Here is a 20,423-nt window from a genome sequence, read left to right as displayed (position 1 = left end):
TCCTGATGTACCTTGTATTCCCGCGTATCAAAATTATTTGAAGCCAAATGGAAATTAACATAAACCGTATGGAAGTTTCTCTGAAAATAATTTTAGATAAAATATTAGTGAGATAATGAATGAGAAGGATAATGTGGTATTAATATATTATCAGAGTATGTTGTCTAAGCATATTTTAATATAGGATTGAGGAGTTTTAAGATGGGTGATATTTATTTAAGGTTAAGACCCTCTTGGTTATGTTTGTACACTGGTTCAGCTAACTCAAGTTGACATGATTATTGTCCTGTTGCATCAAATTTTCTGCATCAAATTTACAGCCATACATACAATCATCCCTAGTTGCTTGGAAAATTTCTAGTTCTTCTAGTTCTTAGGATTTGCAACAATGATATTGTCATGGAGAGAAAATTTCAACCAAATTAAACACCGAGGAGTTGTCAAGTGGGTAGCCCTGTCTTAATTTATCCAATATTTTCAACATCTTAATATATCTTGTGGTCTTGTCGGACTTAGTAAGGCATTGTGCATTATTAAACTCTTATTAAAAGGTGAAAGGAGGAATTGTATCGATAATTAATTTGGATAATGATATTTTGAATTAACATATAATAAGAATTATAAGAAAGTATAAAATTATATGGATCTCTCTTATTATATTATTTCCTCTTTCTTCAAGGATCTTCCTCCTATCATGAGACAATTTTTTCAGGAAAGTCATCATAACCATGTTAGATATCATTCTTTTATTAGTTTATTTATTTATTTGTTTCAGAATTAAAATCATGCTAATAATATTATTGATTGATATCAAATGAAGTGTAAAACTCTTTTTCACATTATTATTGAATAGACAAATAATATTTGCACAAATATATAAAATATCTTTATTATTAGTTTTAGCTCTTTTTCTTCCTCTCTTTTTGCTTTTTTATTCTTTTCTTTTGTATTCTTTTTTCTAAAATTTCCCTTCTTTGAACAAATTCCTTCTCTTTTTGTTTTCTTTTTCTCTTAACTCCTCTTTAACTTTTTTTTTATCTCAACTCCTTATCTTTAACTTCTTTTTCTATAAACACTTCTTTAAATATTTCTTTCCTACTAATTATATTTCACTCCTTCCTCGTGCTTTATCTTTCGTTCTCGCTTTCCTTGATTATGTATATATAGATCGGTTCACTTTAGGAAGACTTCTAAGTTTTCCCTAACTTTCCTCCTTTGATTTGATGAGAGCATTCTCCTCATCGATCAGTTTAACTCAAGGAAGACTTGGGAGTTCCGCCTAGGTTTCTTCTTTTGATTTGATGAGAGCATTCTCCTCATCGATCAGTTTAACTCTAGGAAGACTTGGGAGTTCTGCCTAGGTTTCTTCTTTTGACTTGATGGGAGCGTTCTCCTCACCGATCAATTTAACTCTAGGAAGACTTGGGAGTTCTGTCTAGGGTTTTTCTTTTGACTCGATGAGAGCGTTCTCCTCACCGATCAGTTTAACTCTAGGAAGACTTGAGAGTTCTTCCTAGATTTCTTCTTTTGATTCGATGAGAGCATTCTCCCCACCAATCACTTTAACTCTAGGAAGACTTGAGAGTCCTTCCTAGGTTTCTTCGTTTGATTCAATGGGAGCGTTCTCCTCAACGATCGGTTTAACTCTAGGAAGACTTGAGAGTTCTTCATACGTTTCTTTTTTTGATTCGATGGGAAAGTTCTCCTCACCGATCATTTTAACTTTAGGAAGACTTGAGAGTTCTTCCTAGGTTTCTTCTTTTGACTCGATGGGAGAATTCTCCTCACCGATTAGTTTAACTCTAGGAAGACTTGAGAGTTCTTTCAAGGTTTCTTCTTTTGATTCGATGGGAGCATTCTCCTCACTGATCGATTTAACTCTAGGAAGACTTGAGAGTTCTTCCTAGGTTTCTTCTTCTGATTCGATTAGAGTGTTCTCCTCACTGAGAAAAGCAAAAGCATCCTCTAAGAGTATCTTGGGAGACATGATTGATCCTGAAACCTCCTATTTTTATTTATCGTAAAATTACACAGCATCTAACCGAAATAAAAGTTTAAATGCGAAGCATTCCATGTGTTGGGGATAGCTTTTCCGCTCGGGTGACCTAATTGGTAGGCCCCATTCTTTAGGCTTTCAAGCATTTTGAAAGGCCCTTCCCAATTCGTTGCTAGTTTCCTGCAATTGCGATTTCTATAAGTATCACCAGTGTTGCGCCAGACTAAATTCGCTTCTCAAAATTGCCTAGGTCTTACCTTTGCATTGTACCGACGTGGCACCATCCTCTTCTGAGCCTCAACCCGAATAGCTACGACTTCTCTTCGTTCTGATAGGACATCTAGGTAAGCTCTCAACTATTATTCGTTGATGGTCAAGTCTTCCAGTTTTCGTTGAACAGAAGGCTTCCCCACTTCTACCAGTAGCATCATACTTGTCCCAAATGTGATGTTAAAGGGAGTTTCTCCTGCAGTCTCGTGCGGTGTGCACTAGTACCCCTAGAGTGCGTCAAGCAAATCATCCACCCATGCGCCTTTTGCTTCTCCCAAATGCCTCTTCAATTTCGCCACAATTATCTTATTTGACGCCTCGGCTAAACCGTTCATTTAAGGGTGCTCAACAATCGAACTGGTTACATGCTTGATTCCTAAGCCCTTGTAGAAATCTGCTAACCCTTTATCAATGAATTGACATCCATTATCAGTAATCATTACCTTCGGTACACCAAAGCAGCATACCAGTTTCTAGACAAACTTCTAAACCTGTTGTGCTGTAATCATCGATAACAGTTCTGCCTTTACCCACTTAGTGAAATAATCCACCACGACCAATAAATTTTTTTCTATGTTTGCCCAATCGGAAATGGTCCCACGGTATCCATTCCCCACTGCGCAAAGGGCCAAGGGGAAATGATATGGTGTAGCTCCGTGGGTGGTATGTTAATGTTGTTTCCATGTTCCTGGTAGCTCTTGCACTTTTGCACAATCTTTTTTATAGTCGGCCAGTAGTACCTAGCTCGCAGAACTTGAGTTCTAAGTGTCCGTTGTCTAGTGTGCATGTCATAAACTCCTTCGTGCAACTCCCTCATAATGTACTTCGCCTCGTCAAGTTTAACGCACTTCAAAAGTGGCGTAGTGAATCATCGCCGATAGAGTTCATCTCCATCTAAGACATAACAAGCAATCTTCTTCGCCTCTGCCAATCGTACAAGTTCCCTAGTCTCTTGCTTTCTCATCAACACTCTTACCTCTTCCCGCTAGTTTTCTTCTTCTTCCTTAGTCTCAATCGTTAGGCATTCTATAGATGGTTTTTCTAACACTTGCCTTATTATCGAGAATAACTGTCATTTTGCCTTTCCACCCGCCAACTTATATAAATTATCAGCCCGCACGTTCTCTGCTCATGGTATGTGCTTCACTTCCAACTTAGCGAAGTTCTTGGCCAATTCCTTAGCCTTATGAAAACACTACAGCAACTGATCGTCTTTCGTTTGAAAGCTTCCATCCATCTGCCTGGCCATGAGTTGAGAATCTGTTTGACATTCTACCATAGTGGCTCCAAGATCCTTTGCAAGCTCTAGGCCAACAATCAAAGCTTCGTACTTGGCTGATTATTGTTTACCTTGAAGCGAAAGATGAGGGACTACTCTACCATCAAGCCATTGGGGCACTCCAACACCACATCGGCTCCTCCTCCTTGCTTATCAGATGACCCATCTACGAAGAGTATCCATGATCGGTTAAGACTTACCTCCCCCGTTAGTAACTCCGACAGGAATTCTACTAAGTGTTGGCCCTTTACTAATCTGCGTGGCCCAAATCGTAGGCCGAACTCAAATAACTCCATTGGCCATCCCACCATTGTCCTAGCAAGATATGGTTTCCTCAGAATCTTCGATATAGGGTGGTCGGTTCTCAAAACTACTTGATGACCCTGAAAGTACGGTCTTAACTATCGGGATGCTTTTAGTAAGGCCAAAGCAACCTTCTCGACTTGTTGATATCTCACCTCTGTTTATTGTGTAACACCCTACTTACGAAGTACACAGTCTAAACTCGGGTAGGTCTTGTACCAATGGTCGCGCTAATTGTTGCTTCTGACACCGCCAAGTATAACTGCAAATCGTGGCCTAGCACCGGTCGGCCCAATACAGGTGACTTAGTGATGAGTGCATATTTATGCCCACATTTATGCTTTAAAATTCAAATTTTTGATAGAATAATTGTGCTTAAATGATTGATTTTAAGTGAATTTGTGATGATTGGAATTGTTGGGTTTGGGAATTAAGGAGACGTAAAAAGTGAGTTTTAACGCATAAAATATTCTTGGATGTTCTTACGTTTATTTGTGCAGCTAAAATTATAAGTTATGTTGGTCCAAATGGCAATTAAAGGCCCAAAATCAGATTTTATTTGGAAAATAATGTACAGATGGGCCAAACAGGCAACTTTTACCCTTGCACCTCCCAATTTCCTTACATACACCCCTCTTCTCTTAAACAGGCCCAATACTAACCCAAACAGTAACCCTATTCTAAATACACCTCCTAAATTTCCCTACCCATACCCCTCCTAAGTTAGACTCCACCAGAGCATGCCACGTGTCCAAATCCTCCCCACACAGATCTAGCCAACCATGTGCCGCCACGTCAGCCCTAACCCATGAGCATCATCTTCCACCTTCTCCACAGAAACCCTAGCCGCCAGTGCCGCTGCTGCAAGCCTAACGTCACAGCCGTGCTGCCGCGACGCCACGCTTCTCGCGCACCATTGACGCAACCATCAATAGCTGCCGTCACTGCCGTGCCACCACCACGCCGTGAACCTTTCCTCCATCACCGCATCAGAACCTGCAAAGAAACACAGACCCAGAATCGCGAAAGCCAATATCGTGAAACCGCCATCAAACCCAGCATAGTCACCGTCAACCATGGCAGCACGTGAAACCAAACCTGCACTCAGAAAAACCAGAAATAGTAGGAACCCTCTCGCATCTTCGCTCGTGACGGCGCAAGAGGAAACCTTTCTCCTTTCCCCCAATCTAAAACCCTAATTGGGGAAGGAAGAGGGCAGCCACGTGTGAAGCTCTGATTGGTGCGTGCAAGCTGGGTCAAAACTGGTCAAAGCAGGTCAACAAGTCTCCTCTGGTCAAAAGTGGTCAAACTGAGGGGCTTTCTTGCAATTTCAGAAACTCAGAAGGGGCTAAAGTGCAGATAAAGGAAATTTCAGGGCATTTGTGCAATTTTGGAAATTCAGAAAAGCTAAAAGATAAAATTCAGTTGTTGAATTAATTTAATTTGGGAATATCAACCGAAAATATCTTCCAAATAATGTTATAATTATCTAAATCTTTTAGTTATTTGGAAGATATAAGATAAAAGATTCTATCAACTGAATACTCAAAGTCCAAGCCCAATCAAGCCCTATATAAAGAGACCCAGAGACTTCACTTAATTAATTCATTCTCTCATACTCCTCGCACTTTTCTTTCATCTTGTATTCAACTCCATTCATGGAGAGCTAAGCATCTAGGGCTATTCTGCTATAATTCCATGACGGATTCTGAGGTTACGTTCAATTAATGCAATTGTTTACTTTGATTATTGATTTAAGTTGTTCTCTCTATGTCTTTCATCTCTCTATCTTGTTAAAAGCAAAGATTTTTGCATCATAATGTGTTTGAATCTACATGCATATTGATTATATGAGTTTTAGGGTTTCTAGGTTTAAATTGAGAATTTACTTTGATTTAATTTAGGAACTTTCATATGATTAAATGGTTTTTACTACCAATTGAGAATGTACTTTGATTGATTAGTAATAATTTCAATTATAATCAATTGAGAATTTACTTTGATTGATTAGTTTTTAATTTGGTTAGGAGATTTAAGAATAGACATGATTAAACACAATAGAATTTGATTGAGAATGTACTTTGGTTGAATTTATTGTGAATAATCTAGAAAGGTTTTGCATTTGATTGAGAATTTACTTTGGTTAAATGCATGATCGCCCTCGAATTAATTAAGAATGTAGTTTAATTAATTTGAAACTTAAACAATAATCAATTGAACAATTATCCGTGAATAACCGATGATGAATCTATCTTGGAAAAGCAGTGGAATTAGCCTATTTCATCGTAACTGTTTTTAAGTTTCTTATTTGTTCTTTAAACATTCTCCAAACATTACTCTTATCCATAAGCATTGCATAGCATTCGTAAGAGTCAGATATTCAAAATCAATTCTGTGTTCGTTGGGAGACGACTCAGGGTTACTTTAGCCCTATCTACCTTCTTGAATACTACTTGCCAATACTGAAGTTGCCTTGAAAAGTAGTATTAATTTGATAGCTTCAACGACAGCGTATCACTTAGCCTCGATGTTCTTGACTTCCTCAAACACTGCCTCGCATTCCTCATCCCACTTGTTGGGCAAATTTTTCTTCATGATACTAATAATAGGCCTTATACGCTCACCTAGTTTGGGAATAAAACGGGTGAGAGACGTTAGACGTCCAACTAGGCGCTGCACCTCCTTCAGGCTCTTCGGGCTTCCCATTTCCACTACCGCTCGACATTTGTCTAGGTTAGCCTCAATGCCTCTTGTAGTTACATGAACCCTAAAAACTTTCCCGCTACCACCCCAAAGGTACACTTTGTAGGATTTAAACGCATTGCATATTTGCGTATTTGCCCAAAAACCTCCGCTAAATCCTTGACGTGCTCCTCACCGAACAACTTCTCACAACTGATAACGGTTGAAAATACCGTTATCTAGTGATATAATTTTGATACTAAATGCACCCTTTTTTACTTAGAAACTTGCTTTAACTCATGTTTTTTATTTAGTTTTGTTAATAAGAGAGTAAAGGTTATACTTGATGACTTTATCACTAAATTCCCTTGATTTTGTAGGCTATTGGAATGATTTGAAAGAAGAGTTAAAATACCAAATAGTTTGAATGCACAAAAGTTAACCAGAATGCAGAAAAGGCAACCAGAATGCATAAAAGTCAACCAGAGTACAGAAAAGTCAACCAGAGTTGAGAAAAAGAAGAGATATATAGATGAGGAAACTATTGATGTACAAGGCAATTGCAGTGTTATTTTGCAGAAGGCACTTCCTCCAAAAGTTAAAGATCTAGGAAGTTTTACTATTCCTTGCGTCATAGGGAATGTTAAGATAGGGAAAGCCCTAATTAATTTAGGGTCAAGCATTAATTTGATGCCCTTATCTCTGCTTGAGAGGATGGGTGGTCTTAAAGTGAAGCCTACAAAGGTTACTTTGAAATTGACAGATGGATCTACCAAAAAGCCCTATGGTGTGGCGGAAGATGTTGTGGGTTGCATAGACAAACTTAGATTCTTGGTTGATTTTGTAGTGATGAAGATGAAGGAAGATGTGAAGACTCCTATTATTCTTGGAAGGCCATTCATGAAAACTGCCAAGGTAATCATCAATGTGGATGATGGGACGATAACACTTAAAGACCAAGAAGAGGAGGTGATCTTTGATGTCTTCAATGATGAGCAGTAGAATCAAGTGAGGAAGACCAGTGATAAAGTTGCAGATGAAGACGCATCAGTGACTAGCCTTAAAGTTGTCAAACCGGTCATCAAAGGTAAAAATTGTTTCTTGTCGCAGGTTAAGGAAGGAGAAGAAAAAGATGGCGAAGGAAAGATGATTCATCATGACTTGGTGGATGAACAATTCAAACTTGGCACACTAGTGAGATTCAAGAACAAGTTGTGGGTTGTTAAAGAGCTTAAAGAGAATGGAGTCATAGAGATTGAAGCTTTGTATTCAAGGAGATTCAATAAGGTGAACAAGAAGATGTTGATAAGTTAGTGTGAGGAAAAAGAGAAGAACACCAACATGAAATATGTGACGTGAGCTTTCATGTGTCAAACTAGTGACAATAAAAGAGCGCTTGCTGAGAGGCAGCCCAATGATTTGAAAACTTTAATTTTTGCTATTTGGTGATGTAATTAAAAACTTTTGTTATTTTGTTTTGTTTTGGTTATGAGCCTGCTATGGCATAAAATCTACTGATGGATACCTAGGTGATTGAGTATCTACTGAAGGATATTATGCTACCAAACACTTACTGAGGGGTGTTGATGAGAAGGTTTGCACTTACTGGTGGGTGCTAGAAGAGTTATTGGGTCAGGCTCGTGACATTAAACAAGTGCTTACTGGGAGGCAACCCAACTTTCTAACCTTATTCCTTTTGTTTTGAATTTATTTGCTTCTGTTATTAGTATAGGATGTGATGTACTTGGCTTAAAACTTTATCTGTGTGCAATGGTTTGATGATGATGATGTTTGCGATGAGTGTTGCTTTATGATGCTGATTATATTGATTGATATTGAGATGACGCATGATGTTGATATACAAGTGGTTGCTCATAATATTGTGAAATAGATGCATGATGATGTGTGATTGATGTTACTGAGCATGATGTTTATCTAAATGTTGGAACTTGAAATTAACCTGTGTGAGGATTGAACTCCAGAGTTTTTGTGAATGATTGCTATTACTTTGAAAGCATGAATGACTTTGTCCAAGGTTTCTATGATTGAATCACTTGCTGTCATATGATCAAGGCCATCTGTTGTTATCCCTTTTTAGCCAATGCATAAGTTTAGCCCAATAAAAGAGAGCACAATGTGTTTTATCCTTTGAACCTTTAACCTTAAATCATTAAAGAAAACCCTTTATGACAATCTTTACCTTGAGTTAAGTTGAGAATATGTTGTATGGTATTGATAAAGGTTCAAGTTTGGGGTTGTTGGGAAATTTGGAAAAGAAAATAAGCATTGAGCTAAGTGTTGAGCAAATAAAAAAATAAAAGAAAAAGAAAAGAAAAGAAAGAAAAAGAAAAGCTCAATGCAAGGGAAAGCTGGGAAGAAGTGAGAATGGTTACTAATTATAAATGACTTTCTTAACTCAAAGATTTTGTGATCCGAAAAAACCAATTTTCTTCTTAGCCCAGCCACATTACAAGCCATAGAAAATCCCTTGTGATGATACTTGCTTGTGAGTTTGATTGATTGTGGTTAAATGAAAGGCAAAGCTGATTTATGTAACATTGTTATAGTAGAGTGAATGAGTCATCCTCACTATACACCTTGGAGTTTGAGTGATACACTTTTGAGTGCTTGAGTGAAACAGTTTGCTTGGTGAGAAGCAGTTCTTTGAATTTATGATTACATCTTTGCTTGGTTGATTGATCATTCATAAGGATAGCATCTATTGAAGTACATGAGCATCACAATGAATGTGATTGAATTAAGGCATCTGCACATCCTTACTGACATCTTTATGATGAGTTGATAAAAGTGGTTACTTGTCCTAGAAGAAAAAGTTTTGAAAAATGTTGAACCATTGTAGTAATTGTTGTGAAAAGCTAAGTTACATTTTGTTTTTCTTGAGGACAATCAAAGTTCTAAGTTTGGGGTTGTGATAATGGTTGAAAATACCGTAAATGCACCCTTTTTGACTTAGAAACTTGCTTTAACTCATGTTTTTGCTTTACTTCTGTGAATAAGAGAGTTGAGGTTATACTTGATGATTTTATCACTAAATTCCCTTGATTTTGTAGGCTATTGGAATGATTTGAAAGAAGAGTTAAAGAACCGAATAGTTGGAATGCAGAAAAGTCAACCAGAATTGAGAGAAGTCAACCAAAGTGTAGAAAAGTCAACCAGAATGCATAAAAGTCAACCAAAGTCCAGAAAAGTCAACCAGAGTGCAGAAAAAGGGTGTTGAGCGCACAAAAAAGGGCGCTGAGCGCCAATTTTCTTCCCGCACCACGCCTAGGCGCCCTTTTGAGCTGACCTTGAGCGTAATTTTTGACCCGCACACCGCTGAGCGCCATAAGTGGGGCGCTGAGCGTCAGTCTCGTGGGCTTGGACCTGTTTTCTGTTATTTTTATGTTCTATTTAAGGGCTTGGACATCCTAGGGTTCACATCTTTGGACGGAATAGGCTCAGAAACACACTCTTTGCTCCCTTGAAGGCGAAATTGGATGTGGAAGCTCCTATCTTCAATTTCTAGGGTTTTATCTTTCATTCTTTTTCCATTGTTCATCTAGTTTCACCTTGTCAATGATGAACTAAACTCTATTTTTTGGTTGGGAAGACGTAACCTTTGTAAACTCTCATGTATTGAATTGATTCTTGATTATATATGCTTCTTTCATTAATTGTTAGGGTAATTCTTCTTTGCGTAATGCTTGCTTCGTTTAACTCATTCTTTACCATGATGTATGATTTGCATGAGTACCTAAAGGTATCTTACAATTCATGATCCGAAAAATTATTTCTAGAAGCAGTATTGCTCAGGAATGAGGGTATGAGTTTTGGTTGTCTTAAGCTTCTGTTCTTCAGAATTAACTATTAGGAATGCTAGAAATCGTATGAAATAATAGTTAAGGGTATGCTCTCTTCGTCGAGGAATCAGGTTTTAAGTGTTTTAAAGAGTAACATTGACATTAATGAATAACTAGAATTCGTATACACGTGAGAGTAAACTAGGTGAAATCTAACCCAAACAACATAATCATCTCAAAATATTAAAACCATTCATCTTTGCACTTTTGTCCAATTGATCGAATTGCATGCATATTTACTTTTCAGTATTTGTATTCTAAACCCAAAAGAGTTTGTTTTCAAGTCCTATTTAATTAAGAAATCACATAACTATTTAGGTCGTGAGTCTCTAGGGAAACTATACTTGGTCTTACCATGTTTATTAATTGATACGATTCGGTACACTTGTCGAAGTCTTAACAACAACCATGTCATCAACATACACTTCCACGCATCTTCCAATCTGATGGAAGAACACTATGTCCATCAAACGTTGGTACATGGTCCCTACATTTTTTAAACCAAATGGCATGACCTCATAGCAATACATTGATTTCTCAGTAATGAATGTCGTCTTCTCACAGTCCAGGAGAAACATAGGAATCTGGTTATAACTTGAGTATGAATCCAAAAAACTAAGTATTTGATACCCGGATGCCCCGTCGCCAAACCATCCACATTGGGAAATGGATAGGAGTCCTTGAGGTAGACTTTATTCAAATGCATAAAATTTGTGCACATCCTCCACTGCCCGTTTGACTTTTTTACCATCACCATTTTGGACAACTAGGTGGTATATACTATTTCCCGAACGAACCTTTCTTCCAAAAGCTTGTTTTACCTCAACCTCCACTACTCGTCTATTTTCCTCCCCTAGTCGTCTCTTTTTTTGACCTACCGGGTGCGCCTCTTTAAACAATGCCAACATATGTGACATCACATCTAAATGGATTCCTGCATATCAGTCGCGGTCCATGCAAAAAGGGCGTTGTTTAACTTTAACTCTCCCATAATGGCCCCTGCCGGATCTTCTGTGAGCCCACTCCCAACCGAGGTTATACTTGCTCCTCCGTTCTTCCCAGGACAAACAGTTTAACTTTTCCCAAAGGTTCTATTCTGTCTTCTGCGTTGGTCATTAGGTCTAAGTCGGTTATGACGACTTCAGATTGCCTAACCTTGCACCGCGAGGTTAAAGGTTCGACTTTCAATCCAGCCACATAAGACTCCCGAGCTACCTTCTGGTAAGCCCGAATGGTGCAGATGATTCCCTTGCTTGAAGGAAACTTCATTATTAGGTGCGGGGTAGACACTATTGCTCCAAAAGCGTTAAGACAAGGCCTTCCTATCAAAACATTATAGGAAGTATTTGCTTCCACCAATAAGTATCTTACCTTTTGCTCCTTTGAGTCTCGATCGGTCCCCAGGAAGGTTCGTAAATCAACGTACCCTCGGGTATCCACTAGTACAAACATCGCGTATAATGTCACGCGTTCAACGTCCAATAATAAACCAATCAACGTTAACAATGACCGATGGAATTGTTGTAAATAAATTCAATAGCTCCTCGTCGCTTGGAAATTCAAAACTCCGTCTAAAAGGAATTAACCTCCAAACCAGCACCAACTTGATGTTAAACAATGACCTTAGTAATCAGATAACGTCTAAGAGGGGAATGGGCAGGATATTTGAATTAACATTTTAATTAGCTATAGTTTTTGGTTTTTCCTTAAAGTTTTGCAGCATTTTGATAATAGCATTTTCTTAGCTTATAGTTTTACTTTTGAAAGGATGAATTAATGATAACAAGGTTTAAAATGTGAATTGATGAATTTTGTGAATTTATGAATTGAAAAACTGAGTTCCTTTCGTTGTGATGATAACATTTGCTTTAGTCTTTTAGTTTTACTTTTGAATTGAAATTGATGAATTGATGATAACATAGTTTAAACTGTGAATTGATGAATTCTGTGAATATATACACTGCTCGACATTAATATATGTATATTAATGTTGCCTTGTGCATTGAACGACGTTAAACCTTTTGCAGTGGATAACCACAAAAATGCAATGCTGGGCGAGCTTCTCTCTGACTTAGTGAGGGTAATGTTGGTCACTCGTTAAATTCGACGTCAAACCTTTTACATTGGAAACCATAGAAATGCAACGTTGGGCGAGCTCCTCTATGACTCAACGAGGATAAAGTCATTTCACATTATATTTGACGTCGAACCTTTTACATTGGAAACCATAGAAATGAAACACTGGGCGAGGATAACGTTGGTTCCATTAAATATGACGTCAACTTTACGTCTATTTACATCACGTCCCCTTATAGTGGACGTCAAATCTTCCTTTAAATACAACTATTTAGGCACATATTAGAAGTCAAAGTCTATATTAGCCGACGTGCCTATAAACAAGTAACGTTGGCCTACATAATTCGACGTCAAATTTACGTCTCCTGATATGATATCAGTCTCGAGTTCGCCGTTAAAAGCCCGAAAGATTCAACGCTGTACGCTGTTTTTGTACTAGTGATCCACCCTTTCACCGACAAACCCAACTATTTACTCATTGAACGACACAATCAAATCTTCTTATAAATCCATTTTTGGAATGTTTTCCAATAGATAATGTTAATAGAGCTTCCTTGGTCTACCAATACCTTTCCTACACTCTACCACACTATCACCACTGTTATGACCATAGGGTCGTCCTGGTTGGGGCTCGAAGCATGAAAGTCCTCATTAGTGAACGAAATGACGACATTATTTTGGTTTTCCGAGTTGTTCGGTCATCTGCCCTAAGGCTTCTTAGATTCTTTTTTCTAGTAGAGGAAAATGACACCCCGCTTGCAAATCCTCCTGAAATCGTATTTATATGCCCCCTCAACGAGCGTTCCCTGCTTTGGCTTCTTTGCCGATCATCATTATGTCGCCCACTCTACTGTGGTCCTCTCCTAAACTCTCTCTGATAGGGAGGAGATCTTCCAACATTTTCATTCTTTATATATTTTTTTAAGTATCCCGCCCGGATTAACTCTTCTATCTTATCTCGGAGAGTGGTACATTCTTCTTTAGTATGCCCCATGTTCTGGTGGTACTGCAATGTTTCCTCCCATCTGCATTCTTTGGGATAGGATTCTTGTCCAGAGGCGGTAACAAGTCCGCGCTACGAGTTTCTTCAAGAATTCTTGCCCGAGGCGCGTTTAGAGGCGTGTAGTGGTGAAACTTGGGTCCCTTGACAGCATTCCTGGTTTTTTGACCCCCACCTTTTTCCCCCTAGGTGAACAATCTCTTTCCCTCCTTGCGATCCTTCTTCTCAGAAGGGGTAGTTGTGTCCTCTCGCTGCTCGTCATGATACTCTTGTAACTCCTCCATGCATATGTACTCAATTGCATGCTCCTACAACTCACCCATTGTTTCTCGGCAGTCGGGGGTATATGTTGCTCGAGAAAGGACCTAGCCGCAGGATGGTTGGAAGACTGCTCATCAGGAATTCTAGTTACATGACGGTCCATCTTATTGTACCGCTCCGTGAAGTCCTTCAAAGGTTCGTCCTTACACTGCCTCATGCTAGCCAAGGATAAGTACGTCACATCCTCGACTTTACTGGATGCATACTGTTGCCCGAACAATGTGCGTGTTGTTCCAAATCTATCCACCGTATTACGTGGCAAGGCGTTGAACCAACCAACGCTTCTCCTTTCAAGGATAAAGTAAAAGCCCAACACCACACCTTATCGCTCGGGGAATAAAAGGCCATTGTATTGGTGAAAGTCCGAAGATGATCATCTAGGTCCATTAAACCGTCATATTTTTCAAGTGTTGGGGGCATCTTGTCGGGCATCTCTGCCTCCATAACCTCTACGGTGAACGGGTGTAACCCCTCCGCATGATCGACCCAGGCCGTCTGGTTGGTTCCAACCGTCGTGCTATCCTCCTCCTACACTATTTTTGGGGGGTTCTAAGATGCTGCCTACTGGACGAACGACTCTCCCCTTCGTGCATCACATTTAGCCTTAAGGCAATTATCTCAGCTTCATACTTTTTTTACATTTCTTCCACCTACCGTTGCATTTCCCTCTACATCTCTCTCTGCATCTCCTCCGTGATCCCCTGTGGATCCGATGGTCCTGCTATGCCTTCTATTGCTTCGATTACTCTCTATTTGCCCTTGGCCCCGCGATGGTCGCCAATATGTTTCGGTGTATGGGGTCGATAGACGATCGTTTACACCAAACCTTTATTTATAGAGTTCATAATAATTAAACTTATTAATTAACCGTTCTTAAATTTTAAGATGTGCCTTTACCATCCATTAATGACTCTTAATTAGCCTTTAATGTCTGTAACACCTGTCATTACTGATCAGCCAAAGCAAGTTGACTATCAACTTGTTTTGGCATATACCATCAGCCCATCCTATCATACAATTACATATGTGATCAAATTATATGACAATATCAGGTTAATTTTTTTTAACTTAACTATAATTATCATCACTTAACAATCTAGTTAGTATGATCCGTCTTGATTTAATATGTATGAATCAAATACATATTATCTTAATTGACCGATATATACTTGAACAACAAGAAGACTGTGACTGGGTGTACTAAGATATGTAAAATAAATATTCTATTAATATAACATACCTTCGGTAAAAATAAAATTAAAAGTAGTTTTTTTTTTCGAACGAATTTATTCAATTAATATATCTAGTTTTTAACAATATTATAGGTTGACGTTCTAATGAAATTTATTTTTAATTTTTAACTACACCAAATTCCATATAATACAGTCTCAGGTTATAATACAGTTTCAGGCTAACCATCAAGAATATTCTAGATTAAGAAAAAGTGTTGAAAGCAAACATACTGATATGACTTGAAAAAGCTAATAAAAAATAGGTTTAAACCCTCGTTTGGTCTTCATATTTGTGTGTCAATCTCAAGTAGATCATCGTGTTTTTTTGGTCTCAATCGGATCCATAAACTTATAAAAATGAGTCAATTAAGCCCTCTCCGTTAAGTTATCACTAACGGCGTCTAACTGTGTTGAGCAGTTATTTTTTTATATGATATAACATTGTATATTAAATTGAATGGCTGATCTGTTTTACAATCAACAATTCCACGTGGATATGTTAAATTTTTATATTTTTTCTACTGTCACAGGAAACCCAAAACCCTCCCAGAATCGCCCCACCGGCCGCGGCACCCCACCGGTCGCGGCGTCCTCTGGATCTTTTGTGTTGGGGCTTTTCCAGGTTTGTGTTCTCCTCTCTCCCGTTCCTCTTTCTCTCACACTGCTTATTGATGCTCTCAAGACTTTATCTATATATGCCTCTCTGATGCGACAGGTGCCTCCAATTTTCCAGCAAGCTTCAAACTTTCCGTCGCCGGCTCCAATTTAGATTATTTTCCGGTATGAATCGTTTGCGACATCCCCTTTGTTGATTTAGGGTTGGGGGCGTGTTTGAAGGAAAACATATTTTGAATCTGGGTTTTTGTTGGATGGTGGAGAATATGGATCGCGACTTAGGGTTTTGATTTAGGGCTTTCTCTGGATCTTTTGTGTTGTCTTGGTTGCAAGTTTGAATGGAGGCAGCTCGTAGAGATTGGAGCGATTGGGGTTTTAGGGTTCTTCCCAATAGCTAAATCCGAAAAAAATTTCCTGGAAACGTTAATAACCATCTGATCTATCTCACAGATATCAATATGTTCTACAGAGCTGTGGCGAGATACTTCCCTGAGTACTCCACCATCTCCACCACCAACAACTAAAACCATTTTGGGATTGGAATCGAACAGAGGGGTAGATGAGCAATCATCTCCTAATAAGCACATTCATCCTTCTCAGTCAACTTTAATTGAATGGGCTTCTCCTGACCACATCGGGTTGTTGAAATATTTTGGTTTTACAAATTTCCATGAGAAAGTTTGAGAAGCCGAAAACCATCCAGAAACAACAATGGAATGGCACTTTGCCTCTGACTCAGGGCTGAAGCTTTAGCCTTCAAACAACACGAAGGAATTTCCTTCTCTATCCCACTCCCGTTACTCGCCTTCCCATCCATAGTCTTCGGGCATTCCAAACCTTTTCCTGCGTCGGCCTCCATATATTATTCTTTTCTTCTTTGGCTCCAGTCTTTGATTAATGATGCGAAAGGCGGAGAGTGAAGCAGAAGCGAAGCGACGAAGGAAGATGTATAACAACTAACTCTGATGAATGATGCGATAGGCAGTGGCCTGATTCATTGTGGGTGGTGGCGCATGATGGAGAATGATTGTCCAACGAGATGAGCATGGTGGTTGGCCATGGCGACAAGGATGGTGGAGAATGATACTGTTGCGGCGGCTAGCTTCACCTAAAAAATTTCATGTAATAAAACACTGCCACATCAGCATTATTTTAAGTGTGCACCATGTCATCACACACAGACGGCGTTAGTGATAACTTAACGGAGATAACAAAACGAAGATGTAAACTTAAACAATACTTTAAAAATGTTAATCACGACGGCTAGCTTCACCTAAAAAATTTCACGTAATATAACACTGCCACATCAGCATTTTAAGTGTGCAGACAGAAGGCGTTAGTGATAACTTAATGGAGATAACAAAACGAAGGTGTAAACTTAAACAATACTTTAAAAATGTTAATCACGAGATAAGCGAGGAGAGAGTGGCACCTATTATTTTTGGAATTTTTTAAGCGGTGGTATAAAGATCAACCTCCAATTGTGAATCACTGGTCGTCTCTTCCATCTCTTCCACTGTTGGCTCTCAGTTGAACAACATCCAAAAAAACAAAGGCACAGAAATGGAGGCCTCTGGTGCTGCAGAGCAGAAGCTCTTGGAAAATGTCACTTCGTCTCAATCTTCTTCCTCGTCCTCTTCGCTGACAAGAAAAGGTGGCTTGCGAACCATGCCTTTCATCATAGGTATTTCTCGCTCACTGCAAAACTCTTTTATTGCACTCACTCATTTTTTATCATCGGACAATGTGCTTTTGCTTACTTTGATCAGTGAACGAGTGTTTGGAGCGAGTGGCCAGCTACGGGATCATGCCGAACATGATACTGTACCTGCTGAACGGTTACGGCATGCCTGTTGCCAAGGGCACAAGCGTCATTTACACTTGGTCGGCCACCTCTGACATCTTGTCCATCTTCGGTGCCTTTATCTCCGATTCTTATTTGGGTCGATTCCTCGTCATTTCTATCGGATCCTTCTCCAGCCTTCTTGTAAGTCTACTTAAACAACAATAAAACAAATTAGTTATAGCTTTTTGAAGAAATTAAAAGTTGTTTCAGGAGTAATATTTATAGACTTCTAAGGCTACTTTTATTTAGAAGATCATAAAAAGTTCGAAATTTGAAATTTTCAGACTATATATTCAGTATAATTTTGATAAAAAAAAGTCCAAAGTCAGTTAATCAATTAAAAATTACTTAATGACTTTTAAATAGTTCTTCGGTAATTCACAGTTGATTCACTAACTAGGCATTCTAGTTATATTTTCTTTCTTTTTTTCAGAAAGAAAACGAAATCCACTGGTTGTAGGTAAGAATGCAAATCTTTCTCTGTCAACTATATCTGTTGTCATGATTCAAAGAAACCTAGTAAAACCTGGCTCAGAAAGTTGCTTCAGGCAACTTTTAATCCAATCCAAGATACTTAAGCACTCGCATAGTAGCAAAATCTTCTTCTTAAATGATAACCCTTCTTTAACTTACAGAAATTTAATAATTGCCTTGGCTATAGCTGAAACACTAATTATCTGTAATTGCTTTAGCTGGTGTAGGCTTAAGTCTTCTGCCATGGCTTGGTTTTTTGATTCAAAGTGTGCTTCATAATGTTCCGTTGCTTTGTTTCCTGGGGAAATGTAGGATAGGTTTTTCCGAAGAACACGAGATAAATGATTTTTCATGATAGTGCTGTAATTATATTTTTTGACTCTCACAGGGTTTAATCATTTTGTGGTTAACTGCCATGATCCCAGAGCTAAAACCTTCCTGTGAATCAATCATGCTACACTGCAGCTCTGCCACAACAGCCCAACTAGCTGTTCTATTCCTTTCCTTGGGATTAATTTCCATTGGAGCTGGTTGCGTTAGACCTTGTTCCATAGCATTTGGAGCAGATCAACTGAAAATTAAAGAAGGATCTAATGATGAGAGGCTCTTGGATAGCTACTTTAATTGGTATTATACCTCAATAGCGTTATCAACTATAATTGCTTTGAGCGTAATAGTGTACATTCAAGAAAATCTGGGATGGAAAATTGGATTTGGTTTACCTGCTTTGCTAATGTTCATATCGGCTGTCAGTTTCATCCTTGGTTCTCCCATCTATGCCAAAGTGAAGCCCGGTCACAGCTTACTCACTAGTTTTGTACAAGTAGCAGTAGTATCTGTAAAGAATAGAAAACTTAGTCTTCCTGATGGCAACTTTGATCAATACTATCAAGACCGCGATTCTGAGCCGGCCGTTCCTACTGATAGCCTTAGGTACTTGTGCTTGCCCTTATTATGCTATTTCCTTCCAGTTTAACTTCTCAAATACTTCCCCCAAAACATTTTATGTGAGAAGCAGCCAATCCAGTTATCATCATATACTGAATAGTGACAATCATGTATTCACTTAGTTCAAGATAATTTTTTATTGTCTTTATTTCTTTGTTAGTAATGTTTTTGGTTCCCCTTGACAAATTCTATTTCTGAGTGTTCAGAGTAATTTCATCATATAGTAATGTTCCTTCTATAAGATATGTCATGAATGCCTCCCATCCTTGAGAGAATCCCATTTAACTAGAATCTTTACGTTGTACAAGTAAACTCTCCCTATAATTATGGGGGATCAATAAGAAATAAATAAATAAATAAGGGATTTAAATTATCCATTGACACCTGTCCTATACTATCTGAGTTCTTTGAGTGAATTAACATTATCTTATCTTACAGGTGTTTGAACAAAGCTTGCATGATAAAGACTCCTGAGACTCTCTCAAACCCTGATGGATCAGTTTCAGATCCATGGAGCCAATGCACAGTCGGACAGGTCGAGTCACTGAAATCTGTCCTCAGAGTGCTTCCTATGTGGTCCACGGGCATCTTAATGATGGTTTCCCAAAGCTCACTCTCTACTCTCCAGGCAACTACCTTGGACCGAAGGTTAGTTGGCAATTTCAAGATGCCTGCAGGGTCCTTCAGTCTTATCATGGTAATCACATTATCAATAGTCATTCCCATATATGACCGCATAATGGTACCTCTACTGGCAAAACACTGGGGTATGCCTAGAGGATTCAGTTGTAAAACACGAATTGGGATAGGATTGTTGTTTGTATGTGCAGGTAAGGCAACATCAGCTTTAGTTGAAACTATGAGACGAACTGCGGCCATTGAACAAGGCTTTGAAGACCAACCTAATGCTGTAATTGACATGTCAGTTTTATGGTTGGTTCCTGAGTTTGTTTTGCTTGGAATAGGTGAGGCCTTTAACCCTGTTGGACAGGTTGAGTTTTTCTACACTGGTTTCCCCAAGACCATGTCTAGTTTTGCAATGGCTCTTTTCACTCTTGAGCTGGCTGCTGCTAATGTAGTGGGAAGTGTGTTGGTGAGCATAGTTGACAAGGTCACTAGTCTAGGAGGGAAGGAGAGCTGGTTATCAACTAACATTAACAGTGGCCATTTGAATTACTATTATGCATTGCTCACTTTCTTGGGTGTAATTAACTACTTTTACTTTCTTGCTATTTGTTGGGCTTATGGTCCTGCTCAGTGGCAAAAGCTTGAAGCTTCAGCTGACAAGGAAGAAGAGCAATTTGAAAACAGGGAGGTACCTACTTCCTAGTTTAATTTTTAGTATAGAGGTACTGTAAAAGCAAGAGAAACTGTAGAATGTATGATATATTATCGGTGGCCAATGCTCCACAATCACAATAAACTCACATACTATACAAAATGACCCAGTAGTTGCTTTTGTAAATCTGCAAAAGGTGCTCACGTTTATAAAACGCAGGCACTCAAGTATTTCTCTTCTTA

The 20,423-nt window shown here is 38.7% G+C and overlaps 1 protein-coding gene across 2 annotated transcripts; it reads left to right on the top strand.

The window, feature by feature from the left end:
- The first annotated feature begins 17,183 nt into the window (after positions 1-17,183).
- LOC124842259 (protein NRT1/ PTR FAMILY 1.2-like) lies at positions 17,184-20,423 on the top strand. 2 transcript variants are annotated; one of them, XM_088102624.1, is made up of 4 exons: positions 17,184-17,318; positions 17,404-17,621; positions 18,343-18,581; positions 19,341-20,423. In XM_088102624.1, the coding sequence occupies exons 1-4, from the start codon at positions 17,198-17,200 to the stop codon at positions 20,230-20,232; spliced, it is 1,470 nt and encodes a 489-aa protein (XP_087958750.1). In that variant the 5' UTR covers positions 17,184-17,197; the 3' UTR covers positions 20,233-20,423. The 2 variants fall into 2 exon arrangements, with proteins under 2 accessions (XP_087958750.1, XP_047174662.2); XM_047318706.2 differs by having other exon boundaries at positions 18,343-18,887.

Source organism: Vigna umbellata, chromosome 1 (assembly GCF_029865625.1).
Source record: "Vigna umbellata cultivar VRB3 chromosome 1, Vumbellata_1.0, whole genome shotgun sequence".
In the NCBI taxonomy this organism is placed as follows: Eukaryota; Viridiplantae; Streptophyta; class Magnoliopsida; order Fabales; family Fabaceae; genus Vigna; species Vigna umbellata.
Note: the sequence above shows the minus strand (reverse complement) of the source record. Positions and strands in the feature narration are given on the sequence as shown.